Source organism: Equus quagga, chromosome 15 (assembly GCF_021613505.1).
Source record: "Equus quagga isolate Etosha38 chromosome 15, UCLA_HA_Equagga_1.0, whole genome shotgun sequence".
Taxonomy (NCBI): Eukaryota; Metazoa; Chordata; class Mammalia; order Perissodactyla; family Equidae; genus Equus; species Equus quagga.
This window is the reverse complement of record NC_060281.1, coordinates 19,997,770-20,019,197: the sequence shown is the minus strand read 5'-3', so window position 1 is coordinate 20,019,197 and position 21,428 is coordinate 19,997,770. Positions and strand designations below refer to the sequence as shown.

At 43.1% G+C, this 21,428-nt stretch overlaps 1 protein-coding gene across 6 annotated transcripts in view; it reads left to right on the top strand.

Annotated features, from left to right (window-relative positions):
- The first annotated feature begins 5,332 nt into the window (after window positions 1-5,332).
- RUNX2 (RUNX family transcription factor 2) overlaps window positions 5,333-21,428 on the top strand; it is a 226,177-nt gene continuing 210,081 nt past the window's right edge. For 5 of the 6 annotated variants that reach the window (XM_046639745.1, XM_046639741.1, XM_046639746.1 and 2 more), the window contains exons 1-3: window positions 5,333-5,722; window positions 14,361-14,517; window positions 20,306-20,410. In XM_046639745.1, the coding sequence (XP_046495701.1) occupies window positions 5,345-5,722; window positions 14,361-14,517; window positions 20,306-20,410 (640 nt within the window). In that variant the 5' untranslated portion in view covers window positions 5,333-5,344. Of the gene's footprint in view, window positions 5,723-6,842; window positions 7,225-14,360; window positions 14,518-20,305; window positions 20,411-21,428 lie in introns of those variants that run through there. The other variant, XM_046639744.1, reaches the window with a different exon arrangement.

Here is a 21,428-nt window from a genome sequence, read left to right as displayed (position 1 = left end):
AAAATATGTCAGAAAGCTTTGAGATCACTTAAGGTATTAAGCTAACTATCTTAAAAGTATATACAGTATAGGACTTGCGAAAATATTGTATACCAGAAAATTCTTGGGAAGCTCGTTTATGTTTCTTGTGTAAGCATCTGTAAAATAGATAAAATAAACCTAGTGAAGCCTTACCTATTTTTTTCATGTTCAGGCTACAGGAAAATTTCTTTACTCTTTTCTCATCTATGCAGTTAATGTGCTCCCACTATGAAGGACACTGGAAGATGCTGGCATATAGAGATGTGTAACACAATGGTTCTTAAGGAGCTCATGAAAAAGCATGAACCCATTCTTTTCTCTTTGTTTCCGCACATCCAAAATCATTAAGTGAAAAATATTTGTCTAATTAACTAACATTTTATACAGAAAAGAATAAGTTAAATGAAGCATTTTTCACTTTTAAACGACTAATCTGGACCTTATACACACTCCATGTCAATATCTCCTTTAGTATCTACTCCTTTCTGCTGTCCCATTTCACCAGGGGCCTGTATTCTATTCACTTTAGGGCAGGGATTGACAAACTTTTTCTGTAAAAAACCAGATATTAAATGTTTTTATACACATTTTATATTTATATTTATTTTATAATCTTTGTCACAACCACACAATTCTGCTGTTTTAGGTGAAGGCAGCTCCAGACAATACATAATTAAACGAAAATAGCTGTGTTCCAATAAATCTTTATTTGTGGACACTGAAATTTGAATTTCATATCATTTTCATGTGTCATAAATATTACTCTTCTTTTAATTTTTTCAAACTATTTAAAAATGCAAAAACCATTCTTAACTTATGGGTTATACAAAAATAGGCATCACGCCAGATCGGGCCTAGGGGCTGTGTTTCACTTTTCATTAAGAAAAAGTATATATAAAATAGTGGATAGGGGTTAAAAGAAGAAACCTGAATGAAAGAAGCATGAGTTCTGTTCCCAGTTTTGGGGATTCAGTTCTTTGATTAGATAAACAACTTGACCACTTCACATCTCATTTTCTTTGGAAAGTCAGAATTGGCAGGTGTCGTTACAAAACAGTTATATTAAATGCTAAAGGAGATGGTGGGGGAAATCATGCTTGTATCTCCTGAAGTAGCCACCTTTTCAGAAAAATGTATGCTGCTTTTTATGCCATAATATGCAATAGAAAAGATGAATGCTTCTGAAGAGGAATCTAGTGGTGATTTGTTCTGAACATTTTGAGGTAGAAGAAAATTTAAACCCAAGAATGAGATCATGCAAACTGTAGCACAAAATACACATATGTAAAATTTCATGGTTTTCCTATGTGCCTACTATTACCAGGAGAGGTCCAGTTTAGGGGTCTGTAAAAATGTTTTTTTCCTTTAAGTACAATACTCTGAGCCAAGACATCATCAGTTCCAGGCTCAGTCAGTTCCAGTTGAAAGTGTGAATGTTCAGCAAGAGGATATTTTTGAAAGGAGACTGAAAATTCGCTGTGCCAGATACCTGAAACGTTGTTAGGGTATTCAGTGGAAAATTTCATTTCCACATTATAAATAACTGTAGGATATTTTAAGGGATCCAAGACTAGTAACTTCCAAGAGCTGCTTATATTAGCTCCACTGAAATGTGAAATGGAGGGAGGATGCCCAAGGAAGGCTATAAAGTTGAATTACCGGATATCATTAATTAAAATAAATAAGTCACCATTGATTAAATCGCCCTTAAAATCCCTAGTCGAGGTACCCAACCGTTGAGGCCTGCATATTTCGCCATCCACCAAGTAAAACAAAGAAAGGACAAAACAGCGATGGAGAAAGAAAGAGGAAATTCCCCAAGATGATTACTTAAATTCAAACTGTCCGAGAATTTATTCAAAAAAGCCTGTCTGGTCGCCCATATTTGCAATCTTGCCTGTTACTTAGCGTCTTCAAATTTTCTGGAAGTTCCCTGTTCTGCGGACTTCCTGGGAGGAAAAGGACAACCCTAGAGCAGGCGGCATATCACCTACTATGGTAGGAACTGAATTTCTCTCTCTTTGACCACAGAAATAATCCACTTCCTGTAACTTCTCCCCTCCTTTGCAGCCCCCACACATTTAAAACCAAAACAAAACAAGTCAGAGATCTTTGTCGGACAGTGGTACAACGCGCCCAAAATAAAACTGCCTTGCTAAAAGGCAAATAAATAAATAAATAAATAAAAGATGTGAGTGTGAGTTGTGTATGCGTATTTACGAGTGTCAGGGTGTGGATGTGCGAGAGTGCGTGTCCGAGTGCCTGGAAGCGGGTGTGTAAAAGCTAGGAGAGTAATCGGTACAGTTGAGGCGTCTTTGTTTTTTGGAGGGGCAAGCCTGGCTTCCCTTGGCGGGGCGGCTGCGTGCAGCTCGGGAAGACTCGACCCCTGTGCGTTCAGGCTGCGCGGCGGTGCCCGGGGTTAGAGCTCTCCCCTGTGACCGAAAAGATAATTAAACCTCGCACGCGCAGGAGACAGCTTGGTTCCTCCGGGCGCACCAAGTTCGTCGGGATAAGGGGCTTCTGTACCCCGGCGGCGCCAGGGCTCGGAGGCCAGTAGGCTGGGGGCGAGGAGCAGGTTGAGGAGGGGGTGTCATAGCGGGTGATGCAGAATGCGTCACCGAGGGTGGCAGGCGGCCGTGGGAAAGCAGAGGAGGCGCGAGGGACGCGGCGAGGAGGCTCGCGGCTGTGGGGGGATTTTTGGGAGAGGCGAGAAAGTGGAGAGAAAAGTGGGAAAGGGAAAGACGGACGAGGGAGGAGTGGAACTGTGAGTAGAGAAAAGGAAGGTAAAAATAAGGCCCCAAAGAGGAAGGACAGAGCGGTGTCCCCTGAACCCCATCCTTACTCGCGCCTAGCCCTCGTCCCCCACCTCCGCTCCCGCTGTTGGAAGCCCCTCAGTCGCCGGCGCATCTCTTTAGAGGGCAATCCAGGTCTCCAACTCATGCAACTGCAGCCCTCCAAGTTCATCTTGCGCTTCAGATGGGCTCCAGTCGGTGACAGGAATCAGGTCTTCTCTTTTGCGTCCCCCCCTCCCCGCCCCCGCACGTCTCGAAGCTCTTCCAGGCCCCCGCAAAGGCGCAGACCCCCGAGCGCCGGCTCAGCCGGTGGAAGCAGAGCTTTAAAAACCGAGGGAGGGTCGTGGCAGGTCGCTACCAGGGCGAGAGAGGCGTTCGCGCTAAGCAATAAAAACACCGATTAATGGGTACGTCAATTGTTTTAAATAAGATGAAGGGCCGATAAGTGATGACTCAACTATCTTTCTTCCTTAATACTGCTAGGGGGAGGCATTATAATTTTTCATTTATTTTATAAAATCACATTACTGTGTCAGCTACCCTATTAGGAACCTTTGAAACTTTGGCAGCTGATGATTCTTTTTGCAAACACGTTTTCAAGCTTTGGGAGGTTTAAAGGAGTTTGACAGTAAGCAAGGAACTTAGCAGTACACAACATGGAGTGGAAACGGCCCTGTGCCCCCTTCTCAGGGGTGCAATACCCTCAAGCGGATTTCCCGGCTTCTGCGGGCGCCGCACATTGTTTTATTTGTTTTGAAGGCTCAGAGTTTGAGGCTGGTCGGAGACACCCACGTGCTTCTGACTCTCATCAGCTTAATGATCGCCTTAGCCAGAGTCGTGTCTATATAAACCACAAAAACCTAATCATTAGAAATCCCAGCCTCCAAAAACCACATTTTAGGTAAAACTGCCGCTTTTTTTCCGCGCTCCTTCATCCTTTCGACCACAACTTTTTGGGGGGATCCAAAGTCGCTTTTTTAACCCACATTGGGAAATAAATACATAAATAAATAGCCCATTTGAAGCATTTTGAATATTTTATTTTGTATTTTTAATCCCCCTCCCCCCCAGGAGTGGTGGGGAAGAAAGTCAAGACATTAGACTTAGTTTTAGATGCAGAATGGACTTAATAAAAGATTCAAATTCATGGAAAACTGCTGGGGTTTTTCCCCAGCAAGGTTTTTGCAACTTATTTTAATCACCAAGCTGACAGTTTTCCAGTCATTAAGAAAACTCATCCTTGTTCTCTAGGAACGACAAGTTTGAATATAGAAGAAAAAAGTGTCCAGCCACTCACTTGAGTTTCTAAAAACTATTTTGACAAGTGTCCCCTCCACCCCAATTTTTTTGTGTCATTTAAGACAGAAAAGCACCCAAACCCTGAAAAATCTTTTTTTCCCCAGGAGCCGCTCCGGCAGGGGTGGGGGTGGGGTGGGGGAAGGGTGAAGAGTGCTGAGAAGTCAGCACAGACGCTCAAGAATTTTCCTTCCTCCTCTCCTGAAGTTACAACGAAAAATAACGACAGTCAGATCAGCCGGCGGCTCTCTAGCGTCTCAGCTTCAACCTCGTCCGCCCGAGAGGGGGTTCCTTGTCCTGGGGGGGAGGGGGAACGAGCAAGAGGACGCGACCAGGCGAGATTCCCCCTACACCCGGGCCGCCTCTCTCGGCTTCGGAAGCTGCGCGCGGCGTCCGGGGGGCTCCTTCTCGCGGCCGGCGGGCGGCGGCAGCGGCTGCGATTCGCAGGCTCGAGATCCGTTGCCCCGAGATCCGCTGCCCGCGACTTACCTCCTGGCACCTCGAAGCGCGAGGGTCAGGGGAGCTTTGCAAGTACAGGAGGGAGTGGATGCAAGGAGGTGGCGGTGAGAGGGCAAGAAGAGGAGAAGGGAAAGGAAGGAGCCGAGCCCGGGAGCCGGGTTGGCAGCCGCCGCGGCAGGAATCTGAGTGTGCAGCCGGCGCGGGGGGAGCGGCGGCCGCCGCGGAGGAGGCGGCGGCAGCGGCAGCGGCGCGGGCGGGCGGCGGCGCGGACGCCTGCAGCTGGGTAGCTGCGCGCGGCGCGGCGCGGCGGTGGCGGGCGGCGCGCGGCTATGCAGACCCCGGGGCTGGACTGCTGAACTCACTCCGCTCGGCCGCCGGACTCGAACTCAGAGGGGGCGCCAGCGCACCCAGGACGTGGTGCCCCAAGGGACCCCACTCCAAGCTGCAAACTGAAGCCTCCCGCCTCTCCGGGCCAGATACATCCCCGCGCCGGTTCGCAGCTGCCAGCCCGGGTGTTCCAAAGGCTCCGGCAGGATCAGCGCCTCCCGGGTCACCCCACCCGCCAACCCAACTGCACCGCACCGCCACCGCTGGGCCCCGTCAGACTCCGCCCGGCAGTCGGCTTCGTCGAACTTGATTTCTCACCTCCTCAGCCCCATCACCTCCATCCCCTTTCCCCCGTCTCGCCTCCACCCCCCCCAATTTCCTCCTCCTCGCCCCTCATTTCCACCCTCCTCCCCCTCCCCCGGCCACTTCGCTAACTTGTGGCTGTTGTGATGCGTATTCCCGTAGATCCGAGCACCAGCCGGCGCTTCAGCCCCCCCTCCAGCAGCCTGCAGCCCGGCAAGATGAGCGACGTGAGCCCGGTGGTGGCTGCGCAACAACAGCAGCAGCAGCAGCAACAACAGCAGCAGCAACAGCAGCAGCAGCAGCAACAGCAGCAGCAAGAGGCGGCGGCGGCAGCGGCGGCGGCGGCGGCGGCGGCAGCGGCTGCCGCAGTGCCCCGGTTGCGGCCGCCGCACGACAACCGCACCATGGTGGAGATCATCGCTGACCACCCGGCCGAGCTCGTCCGCACCGACAGCCCCAACTTCCTGTGCTCCGTGCTGCCCTCGCACTGGCGCTGCAACAAGACCCTGCCCGTGGCCTTCAAGGTAAGCAGCTGCGGCCGCCCCCCGCCCCCGGCTGGGCGCCGCGGGACCTGCCTGCCGGCGTCTCCCTGCCCGCGGGCGCCGGGGCCCGGACGGCCTCTTACTTTGGTGGTTCTGACCCGAGGGACCCCCAGCTGGCCCTCTTTCTCGAGATCACCCGGCGGGCTCAGGGCGCAGTGACCCTGGGAGAGAGATGTTTCCCTCTCCCACCTGTACCCGCAGCCACCACCGCAGCCCTTGTCCCCTTTATCCGTTCATCACCCGTCCAGCCTCCCGGCCAACGTTCTAACCCACTCCTCTGAGCCGTCTCCCCTCCCCCCAAGAGCCCCCAGATGCCCACTATTTGAGCCGCCACCCCAACTTACTCCACCCCGCCCCCACCCCCCCAGGGGCGAGGATCCCCGGCATTCTCCCCCGGACTCCGGGGCATCCCCTCTCTCCGGGCATCCCGGCGACCCCGCACCGCAGGCTGCCCGCGCCGCCCCTGCAGGATTCTGCGCGCTCCCACCCTCCTCCCTCCCAGCCGAACGCCCCACCACCCGTCTCAACGCCCCCTTCTCTGGCCCGCTTCAGCCTCAGCGGCCCGACCGGGCTCGGGGGCCAGTGTTTGTGGGGTGCCGGCGCCAGGCGTTCGCGCCCGGGGCGGGGCGCCGGGTGCCGGCTGCAGCGCGTGGGCCGCGTTACCGGTGTCCAAGAGGGTCCCGGGCGAACCTGGGGACTCGGGGAGCATGAGGGGGAGACAGGACGGGGGCGTTTGCGCGGCTTGCAGCCCCGCGCCAGTTCCAGTTACCGGAGGAAGGCGGGGCCGCCGGGGTCGGCGCGCGCCCCGAGGCGGGGGAGCCCCGGAGTCCCGGGCGCCGGACCCTCGAGCGCGGGGAGGCCCGGGCCAGTGGAGGGGGCGGGGGCTCGGGCCGCCTGGTCCAGCGCGGACCCAGCTCCCCGCCGCGCCCCGCCCGGGAGGGATGAGGAAACCTGTGAAATGCCTTCAGTTCGCCCGCCTTGGAAACTGAGGTGAAATGTGCAGATTGGTCTTATGATGACTTTTAGAGGACTGAAACCCCAGGCGTCCCTCCTGCTTCTGAAGGGTCGTGGGAGGCTCGGGCCAGGAGCCTGGGCGCGGAGCGAGTGACCCCCGGGCTGTGAGAGCGCCCTCCGCGCGCCCCGCGGCCTCCTCCGCCCACTCGGCCCGTTAGTTCGAGGGCGGGTGTCGGCAGCGGGATCGCAGGCAGCGGCGCGGCAGGTTGAGGGTGGAAGGTCCCGAGCCTCTCGCCGGAGCCCGATGGGTCTCCGAAATGCGATGCGGATTTCCCCGGGCAGCCCTCGCCAGGGGGAGACGCGGAGCCCCCAGGGCCGAGCGCGCGGCGGGTGGATGGGGAAACGGGTTCCGGGGCTGTCCTCCCTCGCTGGCCTGGACGCCGGGGATGGAGGGGGCGGTGAGCCAGACAGAGAGCAGAGCGCGCTCCGAAAGGCGCTTCCGGCCCTGTCTGGCCTCGGAACTCGGGAAGGTGGGCCTGGGTCCGCGGGGTTCTGGGGTCTATGGAGAGCAGGGTAAGCAAGGCCTTGGGGGAGGGGGAAAATGAGGGAGGAATTGTGCCAGTTCCTGCCTTCTGGACCCTGGGGCCAAACTCCCATGGGCCACTGGCAGTTCCCAGTTGTTGATCGGCCCCCTGGCCCCCACGCACCGATTCAGATTCCGTGTGTGGGTGGGGTGGAAAGAGGAGTCCAAGTCAATTAGAGCTGGTTATCTCGCTAGGTCTTATATCAGAGGAGAAATCAGGATGAATTGTTATGGAAAGGGGATGTTGCCTTCTGGGGCAAGTTTCATTTTGCAGTTGGCTTAAGAAATGTGTGTGTGTTTAACCGTCCCATTTCTCTTTTTGTGAGCCACCCGTTTTGTAGGTTATGTTTTCTTCCTTGAAATAGGAAAAACTCAAAATGTATGTGCGTTGTAGAAATTTGAATTTCCATACAAGAGATGTCTTTTACAGTGTGCATCGTCCATGGGCCTAGAAGTTTCTAATTAGCCATATGTCAGAAATTTGTTTCCGCCAACCCGCCCCCGCAAAAAGCCCCCTCAAAACACAAACAAAAAACCTGAATGAGAACAGCAAATAATACAAATAAGTAGATGTTTTGTCTGTGCAGTGCCACAGGTCAGGATATGTGAAAATAAATACATTTTTAAAGATACCGTTTAGATGTTTGATAGGTTACATTCCGTGTGTTCTGGTAAACATATTTTAGGTATAACTCTTAGGTTTATGCCGCTGAACTGGTGTTGAGCATTAGTATTTTGGATGGAAAGGATGTTTTTGGCATAATGATAGAATGCAATTTAGTTTGAGTGTTTCTCAGATGTTTTGGTTGTCTTTAGGTTTTCTCACTACCACCTTTTAAAAATGATTTTGAAAACAAATTGCTTTCTTTGCTGTTGGTCACACTTGTTAATTACAGAGTAATTTGACTTTGAAATAGTAAACAAAACCATAGATAACACATGGACATATAAAATTGTATATTTTAATTGAAAAATAAATTGAGTTAACTTAAAACTTGAGCCTCAGTGTTTTCGCCCCTCCATGCTTGTGTTTAACAGAATTCAAATAGCCGATGATAGCTGAGTGCCACTCAGTATAGAAGCTTTGTCTCTCCTGAGAAAGAGGTGTAGATATTTTGAAGATACGGATTTTGACAACAGTTTTTATTTTCATCTGAACGTTAGTAAAATCAGCCCCTCTTTACCTTACTTTCAAGATAAAAGCCTGAGAGCAGTAGACTTTCTTCACTTTTGCAACATAATCAAATACATCTGCCATGAAGAAAAAATATGAAGAGGTCTCAGTTTTAAAAGTGATGACAGCAATTTGGCTGTCATAGTTAGAGCTATGTGCAATGTAAATTATAGTATTGTTGGAAAATAGCAGATAGGTAAATATATTGAAAAACACACTCAGAGAACTCAATTCTTGGATAGTCTGGTATTCAATACAATATTTATTGAGCCCATATTTTACGTCTATGACACTGAGCTTGGCACTGTGGAGAATCAGAAATGAATTCAATAGATTGTGTTTTGATATGTTAATTTAAAATAGTGCTTCAAAATTTTATTGACAACCTGTCGTATTAAGATGTAAGTAATGTATTAGTAAAGATCTGATCTTGTTTTGAGGTTATACGAGTACTTAACTCGTTTATACTCACCATATAAAAATGTAAAAACAAGTGCACTTTAAAATAGATAAAGTTGTTTATTAGCATTATATTTTTAACAAAGTTCTGCAGTTTTGAAATGTTCGGTCCTCCCAGGTGTCAAGGAAATGGAAATAAATATTTTTAACATTTCTTTCAGGTGTATCTCACTGAAAGCTTAAAATAGTTAAAGGATACTATTCGAGGATCCTAGGCCTTTTCTGTCCTAGATAATTCTAGTGACAAAAAAGCAGTTTGCAAATTAAGCTCCATAGTTAATGGTCAGGTAGAAATAGTGGAGGAGCATGTCAACCGTGCATCCAGTAGCACCCTTACAGTTAGGGGTCTGTCAGCCTTTCCACCACGAAGCCTTGTGTTCAGGGGTCATAACTCAGTTGCTTTAAATAGCTCCATGCTGAAACACTATGCAGAAATTTTAAGTCCAGATGTATATTTTAAAACTAAAAGTAGTGCAAGGCTGTTGTGCTGGTTCAAGTTAGAGAACACTGGACTACATATTTACCAGTATCATATGTTTTTCTGGCAATGTTAAAGAAAGAAAACACATTTTTAGATATATAATCTATTTCTCATAGTTAATTCTGTATGTTTAATGATACCTTTCAGTATTTGTCATAAGTGGGGTTTCAAAATGATGGAGCAATTCCTTTTTGAAAATAATTTTTTCAACATCATTGGACATTTTTCTCTTCAAAAACAAGTATGCAACTAATAAATACTTGACACTAGTGGGTTGTAGTTTCCTTACATATTTAAGGGTCGGATTTTCTCTGTGTCTTTTTGAGTGTAGTTATACCTACACAAAAGAAAACAGATTATTAAACTTGTTAAAATGTTATTTAGGCCACTATGAATTGTTATGCAAATTACGTAGATCGTAATAGATTTCAGGTTGTGTGAATGCAGACACATTTTTATGTTATGTCTTTAAATGCAGTAAAAATTATTTAAAGTTAAAAATTTTAGGATTGAATATATAAGATTTGTTAGTAAGGTAACCTAGACAATTTTAGATGGAAAATAAATATTTAAAAAAATTTTTAAAAACTTCTATTTGAAAACAGGCATGGTAAGATGTCTTTTATTATTTTCTCCCCTTTGGCATTGCTGTTTGTTTTCTTTCAAAATTCCCAAATATCCACTGTTAGATGATCTAAACCAGCTTGATGCATGGCACCTAAATTCCTGGCTTAAAATAATTCCCATCAAATTTCTCTTTGACATATATTTTAAAAATTATAAAGTGATATTTTATATTGTATTTACTTTTTTTCTCTACAATTCAATTGGGTTTTCCTAAATTCTAGGTTAAATTCTAAAAATTAACTGTAATATTTGTGGAATTTTTGATAGTTTATTTAAAGTTATCTTTAAATAATTACCATAGGCATAAAACTTTTCCTTTTTGCAATTACTTCCTTACCTCTCTTTCTATTCCAAAGGAAGATTTGGTCAGGTTCTATCTTGAAAAATAATTATATATCAATTTTGCAGCAAGCCCAATGTGCCAAATGATATTGGTCTGTGAGAGTAATTGATTAGTTAAGACTAGACTTCTGTCCATGGAAATGTCATAGGCAATTTTAATTTCCATATAATAAGACCACAGAAACCATTTTAAGGGTCTGAGTTAATTCTCCATTCCCCTCTTTCAGAGTAATTCACAGATTTAATCCTACGGAGTCTCATACAAAATTTCAATAGTGTTTTTAGAGTTAAATATCCTTTTACTTCATTTTGAAAAAGCTACGTATCATGTGATTTACATACTAGTTATCGTGAGGTGCACTAAATAAAGGAACTTCTTTCTCTGTTCTGAAATATCAAGATGCAAAATGACTTCCCTCTTTCTCATGAAGTTTCTTGAGTTTGCAAATTTTCTATTTTACATACACCTAGAAACGTCATTGTTAAGGTTTCATCACAAATTGTTCTTTGGAGAATGGAACTTTTATATCGGGTAGTATGGAAACAAGTTTTCCTGCGTGCTTAGTCCTAAATGGTTAAAGAGCGAGTTTTCACTGCTCTCTACCCCTTGAAATGTTTTCCATTGCTTGGGTTTGGTACAGATGAAATGTGTAAAAATTTCTTGATTCTTTTGGTTTTCTTTTAGATAAACACAGTTGAGAATCTCCAAGGGAAACTTTAGCTTCAGAGATCTGCTTTTTTTTTTTAAAAAAACCCCTCAAACATATAATTACACTTCTGATTGATATAAAGTCAAATACGGTACTCCCTCCCCTCTTTTGTTCCTCAGTAAAACATTAGGAATCTGATTTGGTAGCAGAAAAAAACCAATGTATTTAGCGATTAAAATAGAGTTCAGCCATAACAGGAAAAGTTGTCACTACATCGTGTTAGTTAGCATGACTTTTTCAGGCCCAGCTCAGAACCTCACAGAAGACTCACACAATTTGTGATTACCTATTTGTTTTGTTATTAAATATAATCCGTAAAACATACCAGTATTTAATATGGCCATTATTATGCTGCTTAAGCAAAGAAAAATAGATTTATGTATTTCACTCTTAGGGATCTTTGCTTTCGTATTTTCCCATATTGAATCAATTTTCCTTTTCTTCTAACTAAAAAAAAAAAATCCATTATATTAAAAATATGCAGTAAAATAATAATGTCCCAGAGCTCTTGAAAATCTTTATATTGGGGCAGATTTCTTTACTTTTTTCTGAAATTTAGCCAGGCTGGAGTGAAACCCATCAGCAGTTATCCTTTCTCTCTCAACAACACCAAAAAACATCTCAGGACATGAAGTGAAGAATTGCATATTCAGTTGAACCCTTTAAGGATGCTTCTAAGTAAAAGCCTATGTTTAGCACACAGCGGATTTGGAACAGAAGTTAGCCTCCTCGTCTTACAAAAAGTACATCATTATAATTACGCTCTATACTTAGATAGTATCTTCTACATTTTACAGACTTTCAAAAAATTATTTCCAATTTATGTTGGAAAACTGTGGTTCCTGGAGATGAAGTTACTTGTGGGAGAGCTTAGCAGATATGTAACAGAGGTGGGCAAAAGGGCCGGGGGGCTCTTGATTTTTGGTGCATTCATTCTCTCCTAAACACTACAACTTTTCTGCCTTCATTAACACGCTTACTGGTTCCATATTTACCTTGACATAGAAAGCCACACAGCAGGTGTTAAAACGCAATATGCTAAGTGTAAAAAATGTCAAACATTCGGATGAATACTGGCAAACATAGTCAATTATTTCAGTATTTTCAAACGTTCACATTTTTGGCAGTGTGAATTCGACAAATTGAAAAGCACGTTGCCTCCATCCGGAGGACAGCATTGCCTATATTTTGTAGCCACTCGAGGTACTAGATTCAGTATGCAGGGAGGAAGTCATGTTCTCAAGGAAATTACCCGTGACCTGGGAGACTTCTCAGATTGAGGAGAGTAGCCATATGCCCCTGGTAAAGGATATTCGGCCTGATTGCCTCTCCTCCGGGATAGAAAAAGCTGTCAGAAAACTAGTTTTGGAACAGAGGCTCCTGGCTGCTATCGCGGGATGCTGACTTAACCTTTAACTGGTTCTCTCTGTTAGGGTTTTAGCTGGTAGCCTCACAGACCATTGGCTGTGGGAAGTGGTGCTCTTTACGGAGCTCCTTCATTTACCTATTTCAAAAATATTTATCAAACACTTAGCGTGTGCCAGACACTGTTTTGGGAGCTGAGCATATGGTAGTGAACAAGACAGGTGAGGCCCTTGCCTCATGTCGTTTCCAGTCTAATATAATCTGGACTCCAAGGAGTGAGTCTCGTAGCTTTGGGCTAGTGTGTCAAAAACAGTAGATAGATCATAAATACATGTACATTGAAAGGAGGATCATTTGGGTACTGTGGGATGCTGTGGAAGTGGCTTCTATAATTTAAGGAAAGCTTTAGGATTTTAGACTGAATACAAAGTGCTAAAGAAGGAATGGAATTGAGAAACAGCCTAAGAGAAAAGTAAGGATGAAAAAAATACTGGCAAGTTTTTTGTTGGGTTGGTTGTTTTCCTGGCTGGAACAGAGAGTATAGTGGAGGAACGTTGGGCTAGGGTTCATGGGTGGGAAAATTCAGCCCTAAAGTGTAGGTCTAGTGTATGTTTTATCACCCTAAAAGAAATCTGCTTTTATGAGAGTATGTGCAAATTGTACTGGGAGCATAGAACCAAATGCTTGGGTTTGCCTTATGGGGCAATCTTGACAAAGGCGGGAGCAGCACTAGGAGTGGAGGAAAGTTCAGTGGGATGTTTGCCAGACAGGCAAGCACACATGGGTGCTATTGCCAGAGAGTAGTGGGCTGCTCTAGCTGGAGCCACTGCTTAGTCACCAAAAGGGCATCTCTCTGGAAGCTGAAGGAGGGAGAGATGGAAATCATCTGAATACAGGATCCTGGAAGTGAGTTGAGAGAAAGGATATTATCATGGAGCAGTGTCTTGGGAATGGATTAACAGTGGTGTGTTTTACATATGACCGTGAAGGGTCCGCACCAACAGTCCCTTACCAGGCTGCACGTTAATCAGAGGTCCCCGCTTGCAAGTTAGCTGACTCTGGTTAAAAGTATGATCCCTAGCCTTGCAGCAGTCAAAATGTTTATTAGCCTCAAAGACTGATTATTCTGGATCCTTACTTGACTGAGTTGATCTGCCGCAGGTTAAGTGTTGCAGATTAAGGAGGCAAACATGTCCTTCCAAAATGGCAGACGGGACAAGACAGAATAGGAGTTTGGTGTCTTTTCTGTCTCTACCACTCATTTGTCAGTGATAGTTTGTCGGGCTGTTACATATCTTTATTCTGCACCTGAAGTTTGAGCTTCTTGATGGCTTCCTATGTCCCACGGGTCTCACTGCAGAGTGGGCATTCACTAATTCTTCACAGTGTGGTTAAAAGCTGAATGTCTAGCCAAAAGTAAGGAGATGGAAATGTAGCTCTGGATACCACACCATCTTTAGGCTTCCATATAGTCAGGACCTCTAAATTTTCACCTAAACGTGTTCTCCCATAGAGCTGACCAGACTTTCTTTTTTTAGCCTGTGATCTGGATGAGACCACACCTCAGGGCACTCCGGGTTGCAGACAGGCGGTGCCTTCATACGTACGATGCAATCTGCAGATGGGGCATCAGCCTTATTTCTGTGGCGTAATTCTCTCGGACAACCTAACATGGGGATTTAATAAAAATGTACATGTATTCTGTGAGGAATCCAACAACAAATGAAGGAAACTTTTGCCTGCCTTTGAAATGGGTGGACCCTGCAACATTGGTCTGTTTGAAGTGGCATCCTCACCCTGTCTGCCATTACTGGACCAGAGCACGAAGTTCTGATAAGACACACCATTTACAATGAGAATATATTCTTGGTTTTTAAGCTTTTCTGATGTGCCATTATTGCTGCTGTGTTTCCTGTTCTATGTAGGTGGTAGCCCTCGGAGAGGTACCAGATGGGACTGTGGTTACTGTCATGGCGGGTAACGATGAAAATTATTCTGCTGAGCTCCGAAATGCCTCTGCTGTTATGAAAAACCAAGTGGCAAGGTTCAACGATCTGAGATTTGTGGGCCGGAGTGGACGAGGTAGGTCTCTGATTTTTAATGCAGTATTGATAATGAAATGAACACATTGGACTCCTCTGATGAAATGTAGCCTGGTCCATGTATAAATCAGCAGCTTCTACTGAACAGAATTACTGGAGGTTTTATTTAAATGTGTCCAGATGAAGTTGAGTGTTTTTCTGAGTACTCAGGCCTTTTTCATTTGTTTTATGATATTGAAAATTCAAACAATGTTTTCAGAAGAACCAGTTCCTAATTTCACTGGTGTGAGCATATAAGGTGGAGAGAATAGTGGAGGTTCAGGTTCTGAGTTATGAGCAGCCAAATAACTGAGTAGATTGGGTGGCAAAGGGGAAAGAAAAAGGAATACATTTCCTGATAATATCAGTTTTGCTCTAAGGTGTAGCAAGGACAGCTGGCATTATGCTCTTCACTTATCACATGTTACCTCCATGTGATTTAATTTGCTCTTATAATGAGAATCTATTTAAAAGTCATAGATTTTTTACAGAAGGCTTTTCATTTGAATAAGTGAATAGTGTGTTACTTATGTTAGAATAACTATATAGAGTTGCCTAGGCAGATGAATGACCAGGACTGTAAATATTTCCACATTATTTAAGGGTTTCCACCATCTGAATCCATATTCAAATATTAGAAATCCTTAAAAAGATCATAAAATAGAAACTAATCACTTCTAGGGTTTTTGTAGTTGTTTCCTAAATGGGGTTAATGTTTTAAAAAGAAGTCTCTAAGGAAACCAATATTTTGGCTTTTATTTACTTATTCTACGGAGAGACTTAATAGTCATTCATTAAAAGTATTGTGCTTATTTATTTATTTATTGCATCTAATATTTCCATTTTAAGTATTTTGATAAGAAGAGAGAAAATAGACCACTTTAGGACTGAGGTGAAATAAATTATAAAGACCTATGGAATTAATTCAACTCAGGTTTGAACTAGGAAATGAGAAGCATCAATTTTTAAACCATGTCCAGTAATTGTTCCTTAGTTTGGATCAGATGTCAAATTATTACCATTGTAAAAACTTGATAAGGGAAATTCAAGCAAGGCTGTTTCCGATGAGTCGTTTTAGTTTACTTTCTAGGAACAGGGCCAAGAAGTTGTACTTTTTAACTTAAAAAAAATGTTGCATGCTAATGAGATACTGTCACTGAACGGTTGTTTGAAATAAAATGAGGCTCAGAGCCTCTGGTAGAATCAAAACTAAAGGGGTTATCTCTGCATCAGGTTTAGTTTACTTTCATCAAGAGAAAAAAAGACACATCCTACCTCACCATTGACTGATTAAGTGTGAAGTGTGTATGTGCGTATATTCATTCTTTTTTTTTTTTCTCAGTTACTGGTGCAGGTCCGCAGCACAATTAAAGTTTCTCTTTTTTCTAGTGAGAATCAAGAAAAAAATTTGAACGTGATGATTTGCCTGTATGCTCCGAATTGTATCTTTCTTCTTATGTAATATTACTTTGTTTTTAATTAGAGTAATGACTTTTAGTATTTAAAAGATGGGGTGCTATACTTTACAGATTTAAGCTAGGGTTTTCATTCATCTTGCTTTTGTATTATATAGATGCTGCATAATTTTTCTCTGATCAATTTGAGTAGAAACTATGGCAGAGTGATAGTGTACTTTGTAAACCCTCAACATATTTATTTAAGAAACTTCAAAGAGCAACAAAGGGTGTGCACTGTTTTACTATATTGGCTTTCTGAGTTTTGGCTGGTTTCCCAAATAGCAATTTTTATATTTAAAAAAAAAAAAGACAGACTTAACTGCTTGCAGACTTTTCACGCATGGAAGATGAAGAAAGCTTCTTTTGATGAAGTGTAATTATGTCCAAACAGAGCTGACCCCCTCCCCCTATATTTCTTATGATCTTAAGTGAAGAAAGTAGGATTTTTCCTTTGAAGCAGCCGGGACTTGGTGGAGGATCTGAAATGCTACAGTCTGCTGCCAGAGGCGGGATGGAGAAATTGGTCCAGACTTGTCTTCGAGACTTAGATTGGGGGTGGGGGGAGCTGGTGGAGAGAGAAAGAAAAATTGATTTATCACTAATAATAGGTTTTTATAGCACTACATTAACATTATATGAAAGGAAACATTAATAGCAAACTGAAATGGAGAGGAAGAAAGGACAGAGAACATTAATAAGAGATATAGATATCACTCTTTGAAAAAAAAAAAAAAGGATCAGTTTTTCAGTGGCAGGAAACCCTTTAACCTGCCTGTGTACCTCACCTGCTCTCTAACAGACTCTTTCCAGCTTCCTCTTTGATTTTCACACTTCTGCGTTTCTCTTAAATTATTAAGTTCGGATCAACGTGCTGCTGCCATTGTGTTTTTCCCCCAGCTATTTCAATTTTCTATTTTCAGTAGCATTAAACAATTAAAAAAACACGAAGTTCCTCAAATGTTACATCTTTTCTTTTCACTGGTAGAAATGTAAACTCTCAGACATTGAAACAGTTTTAGATTTAGCAAGGAATCTACTTACTTTGGCATGATGGGTCATCTGACAACTGCGACTTTTGGAAGTGCTTTAGAGTAAAAGTAGGGCATCGGTGAAACTGGCATTAAGTTAGGAGTGGCTTATGTTTTTTAATTGTCTTTTCCCTTTTTCTCCTTTATATTTTAAACAGAAGTATTTAAAATGACTTTGGTCCTTAGGTTTTCTTCCCGTGCTTCCTCATTCTTGACGTCAAGCTTGCTGCTTTGAATTTACAAGCGTTTTTAAGCACCTGCAGTGTACAGAGCATGGTACTTTATCAGTTTAGGATACAACCCCCGCTCACAGTCTTACCCCTCCTGACTATTCCTGACACTCCCTCAGGCTGAATTGGAATTGTCTTTCAATGACAGTTCCTATGTTTATCTCAGAAAATATACGACTTGAGGACGGATTGTAGAGCTAGGTCCTGGATGAAGCCAAGGGTGACACCCTTAGTTGTCTAACGAGTGCCTGCTCCCCAAGTAAGACCCTGCATTTTTAAGTAGGAGCTTGCGTTTTTACCACTTACGGAAAGTGATAAACAAGGAGATTTGGAAAAGTTTTTTTTTAATGTAAGGAAATCATGAATATTCACATAAATATTTGACTTAGGAAATGTATACTTATTTATAAGATGAAGAACCAATTACCTAGTTGGGTGGTAGTTTCTGGAAGTTTCTTGAACATTATTTTCCTGTTCCTTCTGAAGGGTCAGTAAGAAGTGGAAGGGACCTCCTTGATTTTTGTTTTCATTGTTAAAGTACATCTTGATCCTTAGGGTTTGACTTTGGAAGACTGTACTCATACTTAAATACTTGCTTCCTCCCCCCAAAACCCACCTCTTTTTAAAAGAAGCCTTTATAGAAAACTGATTGCACTTTGAGTATTTAGATGCTTTAGGCTTATAAGGTAAGTTTTACATCTGGCTTTCGTTCCTACACGAGGTGCTGCTCTTAATTGGGGAGAAGCATTGGTGACTTCTAATATCGTAAGTAAGGTGTAAAAGTCTCAAAATAGAAATATTCTCAGAAGCAGTTTAGATAAATTCATGGGCAGTATCTCTGCCAGGTTATTTAAGGTCATTAAGGACCACTGAGGTATTTCCATCCTTCGTGTATTATGATTAGCGCCTTGGATGACAGCTGCCGTCCACGCGCTGCCCTTGGAGTCCTGGCTCCCGGACCGTTGATCCAGCCCAGAATGGCATCTCTTTATGGTTTAATGTAAATTACCTTTCAGTCTAGCAATTCAGCCCGTTCACTCCTTCAGATCTTTCCATTGTTTTGAGGTCCTGATCTGGATCCAGTGGCTTCCTATTCAACTTTCTAGTCTCCATTTCTATAGACTTTCAGTTTTCTGTAACTAGTTTAGACTCCTGGTTGCCTTATCTTTCTGGTTAGTCTTAATGTTTCTAATAAGTCCTCTGCTTCCTAACCAGACAATGAAATTACTTAAAACCATGTAACATTAAATATGTAATGGATTAGATATGATTTATCAATGACACTAAGAATAGATGCTTTTGTCATCCTGGCCCAGATACTATGTTAGTAGATTTATATTTACTGTTTCTTAGTCTTATAAAGCTGATTGGGACACGTGTTGAAATAAGTTACCTATTAATTTTTTTAAATGTTCTCTGACAAAGTTAAAAAGAAGAGCATTAATTTTGGGGTCTGGAATACCTGACTGAGTTCAGATCCTGATTTTTTTCCTTTTATTAGTTGTGTGGTTAAGTTACTAAACCTCTCTGGGTTTCAATTTCCTCATTTGTAAAATGGGAGTGATAAACCTAACTGGGTAGGATTAAATGAGATAATGTGTACAAACGGCTGGCACTTAATAGGTTTCTAATCAGTATTCATCTTTCTCTGCCCCACTCCCCTTCCTGTCTTTACTGTCCTTTTTTTCTCTTGGCCATGGATAAGCATAGCCAAAGAGACTTAAAGCTATATATACTGAGTAACAAATGATGTGTGTCTTAAACATATTTTAGGAACTTACATGGTCTGAGTTGAAAAGAAAACCCATTCACTAGACTTGACAGCCAAAGACCTGTTCTACATTAAGCCTTGTATATAACCTGTTCCATATTAAGCTTTGAAAAGACTGCATTAAACTTTGCATCGCTACATATTGTTTAAGATTTGTGTTTTGATTTAATATCCTCAGCTTTCAGTAAAGGGAAAGGCAGTCTCTGACCAAAAAACAAAGCAAAACAAAATGAGCTTTTTAAAGGTCTGTTACAGGAGCAGGCTAAATGAATGCTCTGGCCTGAGATTGCTGAATGTTTTATTGAGTCACTGTTTCACACCCACCTTTTCCTGTCTTGTAACAGTTTGCAGTTCTGACTATCTGACATGACTAACCGTTGCAAATCTAACTGATTACAACTGTCAGTGAGCCTGTGTAACAGCGTCTGGTGTCTTCTGGAGAAAGCAGACGTCCTGATCTGCTACCAGACTTCTCCCAGTCTCCCCCCCGCCCCCGCCTTTATTCATTACCTTTAGCTCATTAATTTGAAAGATCAGATGTAATATTTTGGTGAAGCACACCTTCTGTGAAAAGCAAAAATTCATATTTATATTGGGAGATGTCATGTACATTTAGGAAAAAATAAGTCACTGTCAGGGAGCTATTTCGAGGTTTAACAGCAAGGATGTATGTTAGGGAAGGGGGGTGAGCAGGGAGGAGAAAAACTTTGTTCCAGTAATGATGAAATCATCATACCACAGGCACATTAAGGCCAGGAAAGGAGACACTGGCTCCTGTTAAAATGATTCCCATAAGAACCTTCCTCTTTCATCTTCTTATTGTAGTGCAGTTAAGAAATGAAATGCTAAAGCCATGTGAAATAAATAACATAATCAACAGTGATTTACTATTGTTCTCTCTTGGGGTCATGACCTAATCCTAAATAAAGACTTCTAAAATTGTCTGCGCTTGGACGTGTTCCTGATGTTGGAGAAAACTGAAAGGATGAGAACCCTCCTCAAGTGGACCAGAGTTTTTGTTTTTCTTACAACTGTTGCTACTGAGCAGCTGTTTTTTTTTTTTGAATTGGAGGCTTGTGTAGCATTGCAATGAAGATGATGATCTTAACACTCAGGGAGTTTAGTAACTTCCCAAAGTGGCCGTCAGAGGGTTTCTCATTTAGAATAAGGGGTCCTGACTCTTGGCTTTGTTTCATCACCTCCTCGTAGATGCTTAAATGCAATTTGGACATCGATGCTGCTGTATTATCATGAGTACTGTCTTTTTATATTCACTGTGGATTTTCCCCTTTTACATCTGCAGGCAAGAGTTTCACCTTGACCATAACTGTCTTCACAAATCCTCCCCAAGTAGCCACCTATCACAGAGCTATTAAAGTTACAGTGGATGGACCCCGGGAACCCAGAAGTAAGTACTTGCCTTCCTATTGGAAACGGTAATAGAGTTTGTGGAGACCCTCTGAGGAATGTATCCCAGATAAGGTAGCCTGTTTTCATGTAAACAGCTTCTTTACAAAGTTTGCTATCTGCCTGTTTATGAGCGACATTTAGTAGAACTTCACATTTAGTAGAAAGTCAAATTACACTTTTAACCTTTGCCACAAAACTGCTAAGGCCTACATAACTTTGGGAAACGAATGCATGATTATTCAGTCATTGTAACTGTTTGCTGAGAAATTCTGCTCATCCACTGTACACAATAGAGAGGGCAGAACAGACCCATGAGAGCTGAGGAAGAAAACAGTAAACTGAAAAATCTAGAGCTTAGTCAAAAAGCATTTGCGTACGTTTCCCATGGTCTAAGAATGTGTTTTAACTTTTTAACTCGCCCACTCAGTTCCCTTTATAAAGAGCACACTGCTTAATTACAAAGAATTTATTTGCAAATGATAACTTGCTTGATTGTTACAACACTGTTGTTTGGTCATGCTCGAGTAATTGTTATAGGTAGTTTCTTTCAACAGATAGAGTCAAACAGGGTTTAAATCCACCTTGGTTTATTTGTCTGTCTGGACATCCAGAAGGTTTGACCAGCATCAGTTTTTAGGTAGTGCACATAATCCATTTGGGATAATATGCATTTTCCTCCTAAATGTAAGTTGAAACAGGTTTGCTTTCTCCCCCAAAACTGATTTGAACAAACTTGGCATAGCAATTTAAATGTATTTAAAGCAGTTTAAATTGTATTTAGCAATTTAAACATATCTAGAGATTAAAGATTATTTGATATATACAACATTAAAAGTTCTGTGCCCGTGGAAACATCACATAGAACTCTGCCTTTGATGAGTGAATACATTGGAGTCCCAGCCATTGTGTTTAGAGAGTTTAATTTGGTTTGTGGTGGAGGTACAGCTGGCAGAAATATTTGTTATGTAACGATACACCTGCCTAGACAGCGAGAGTGGCATGTCTTTTCTTCCCTT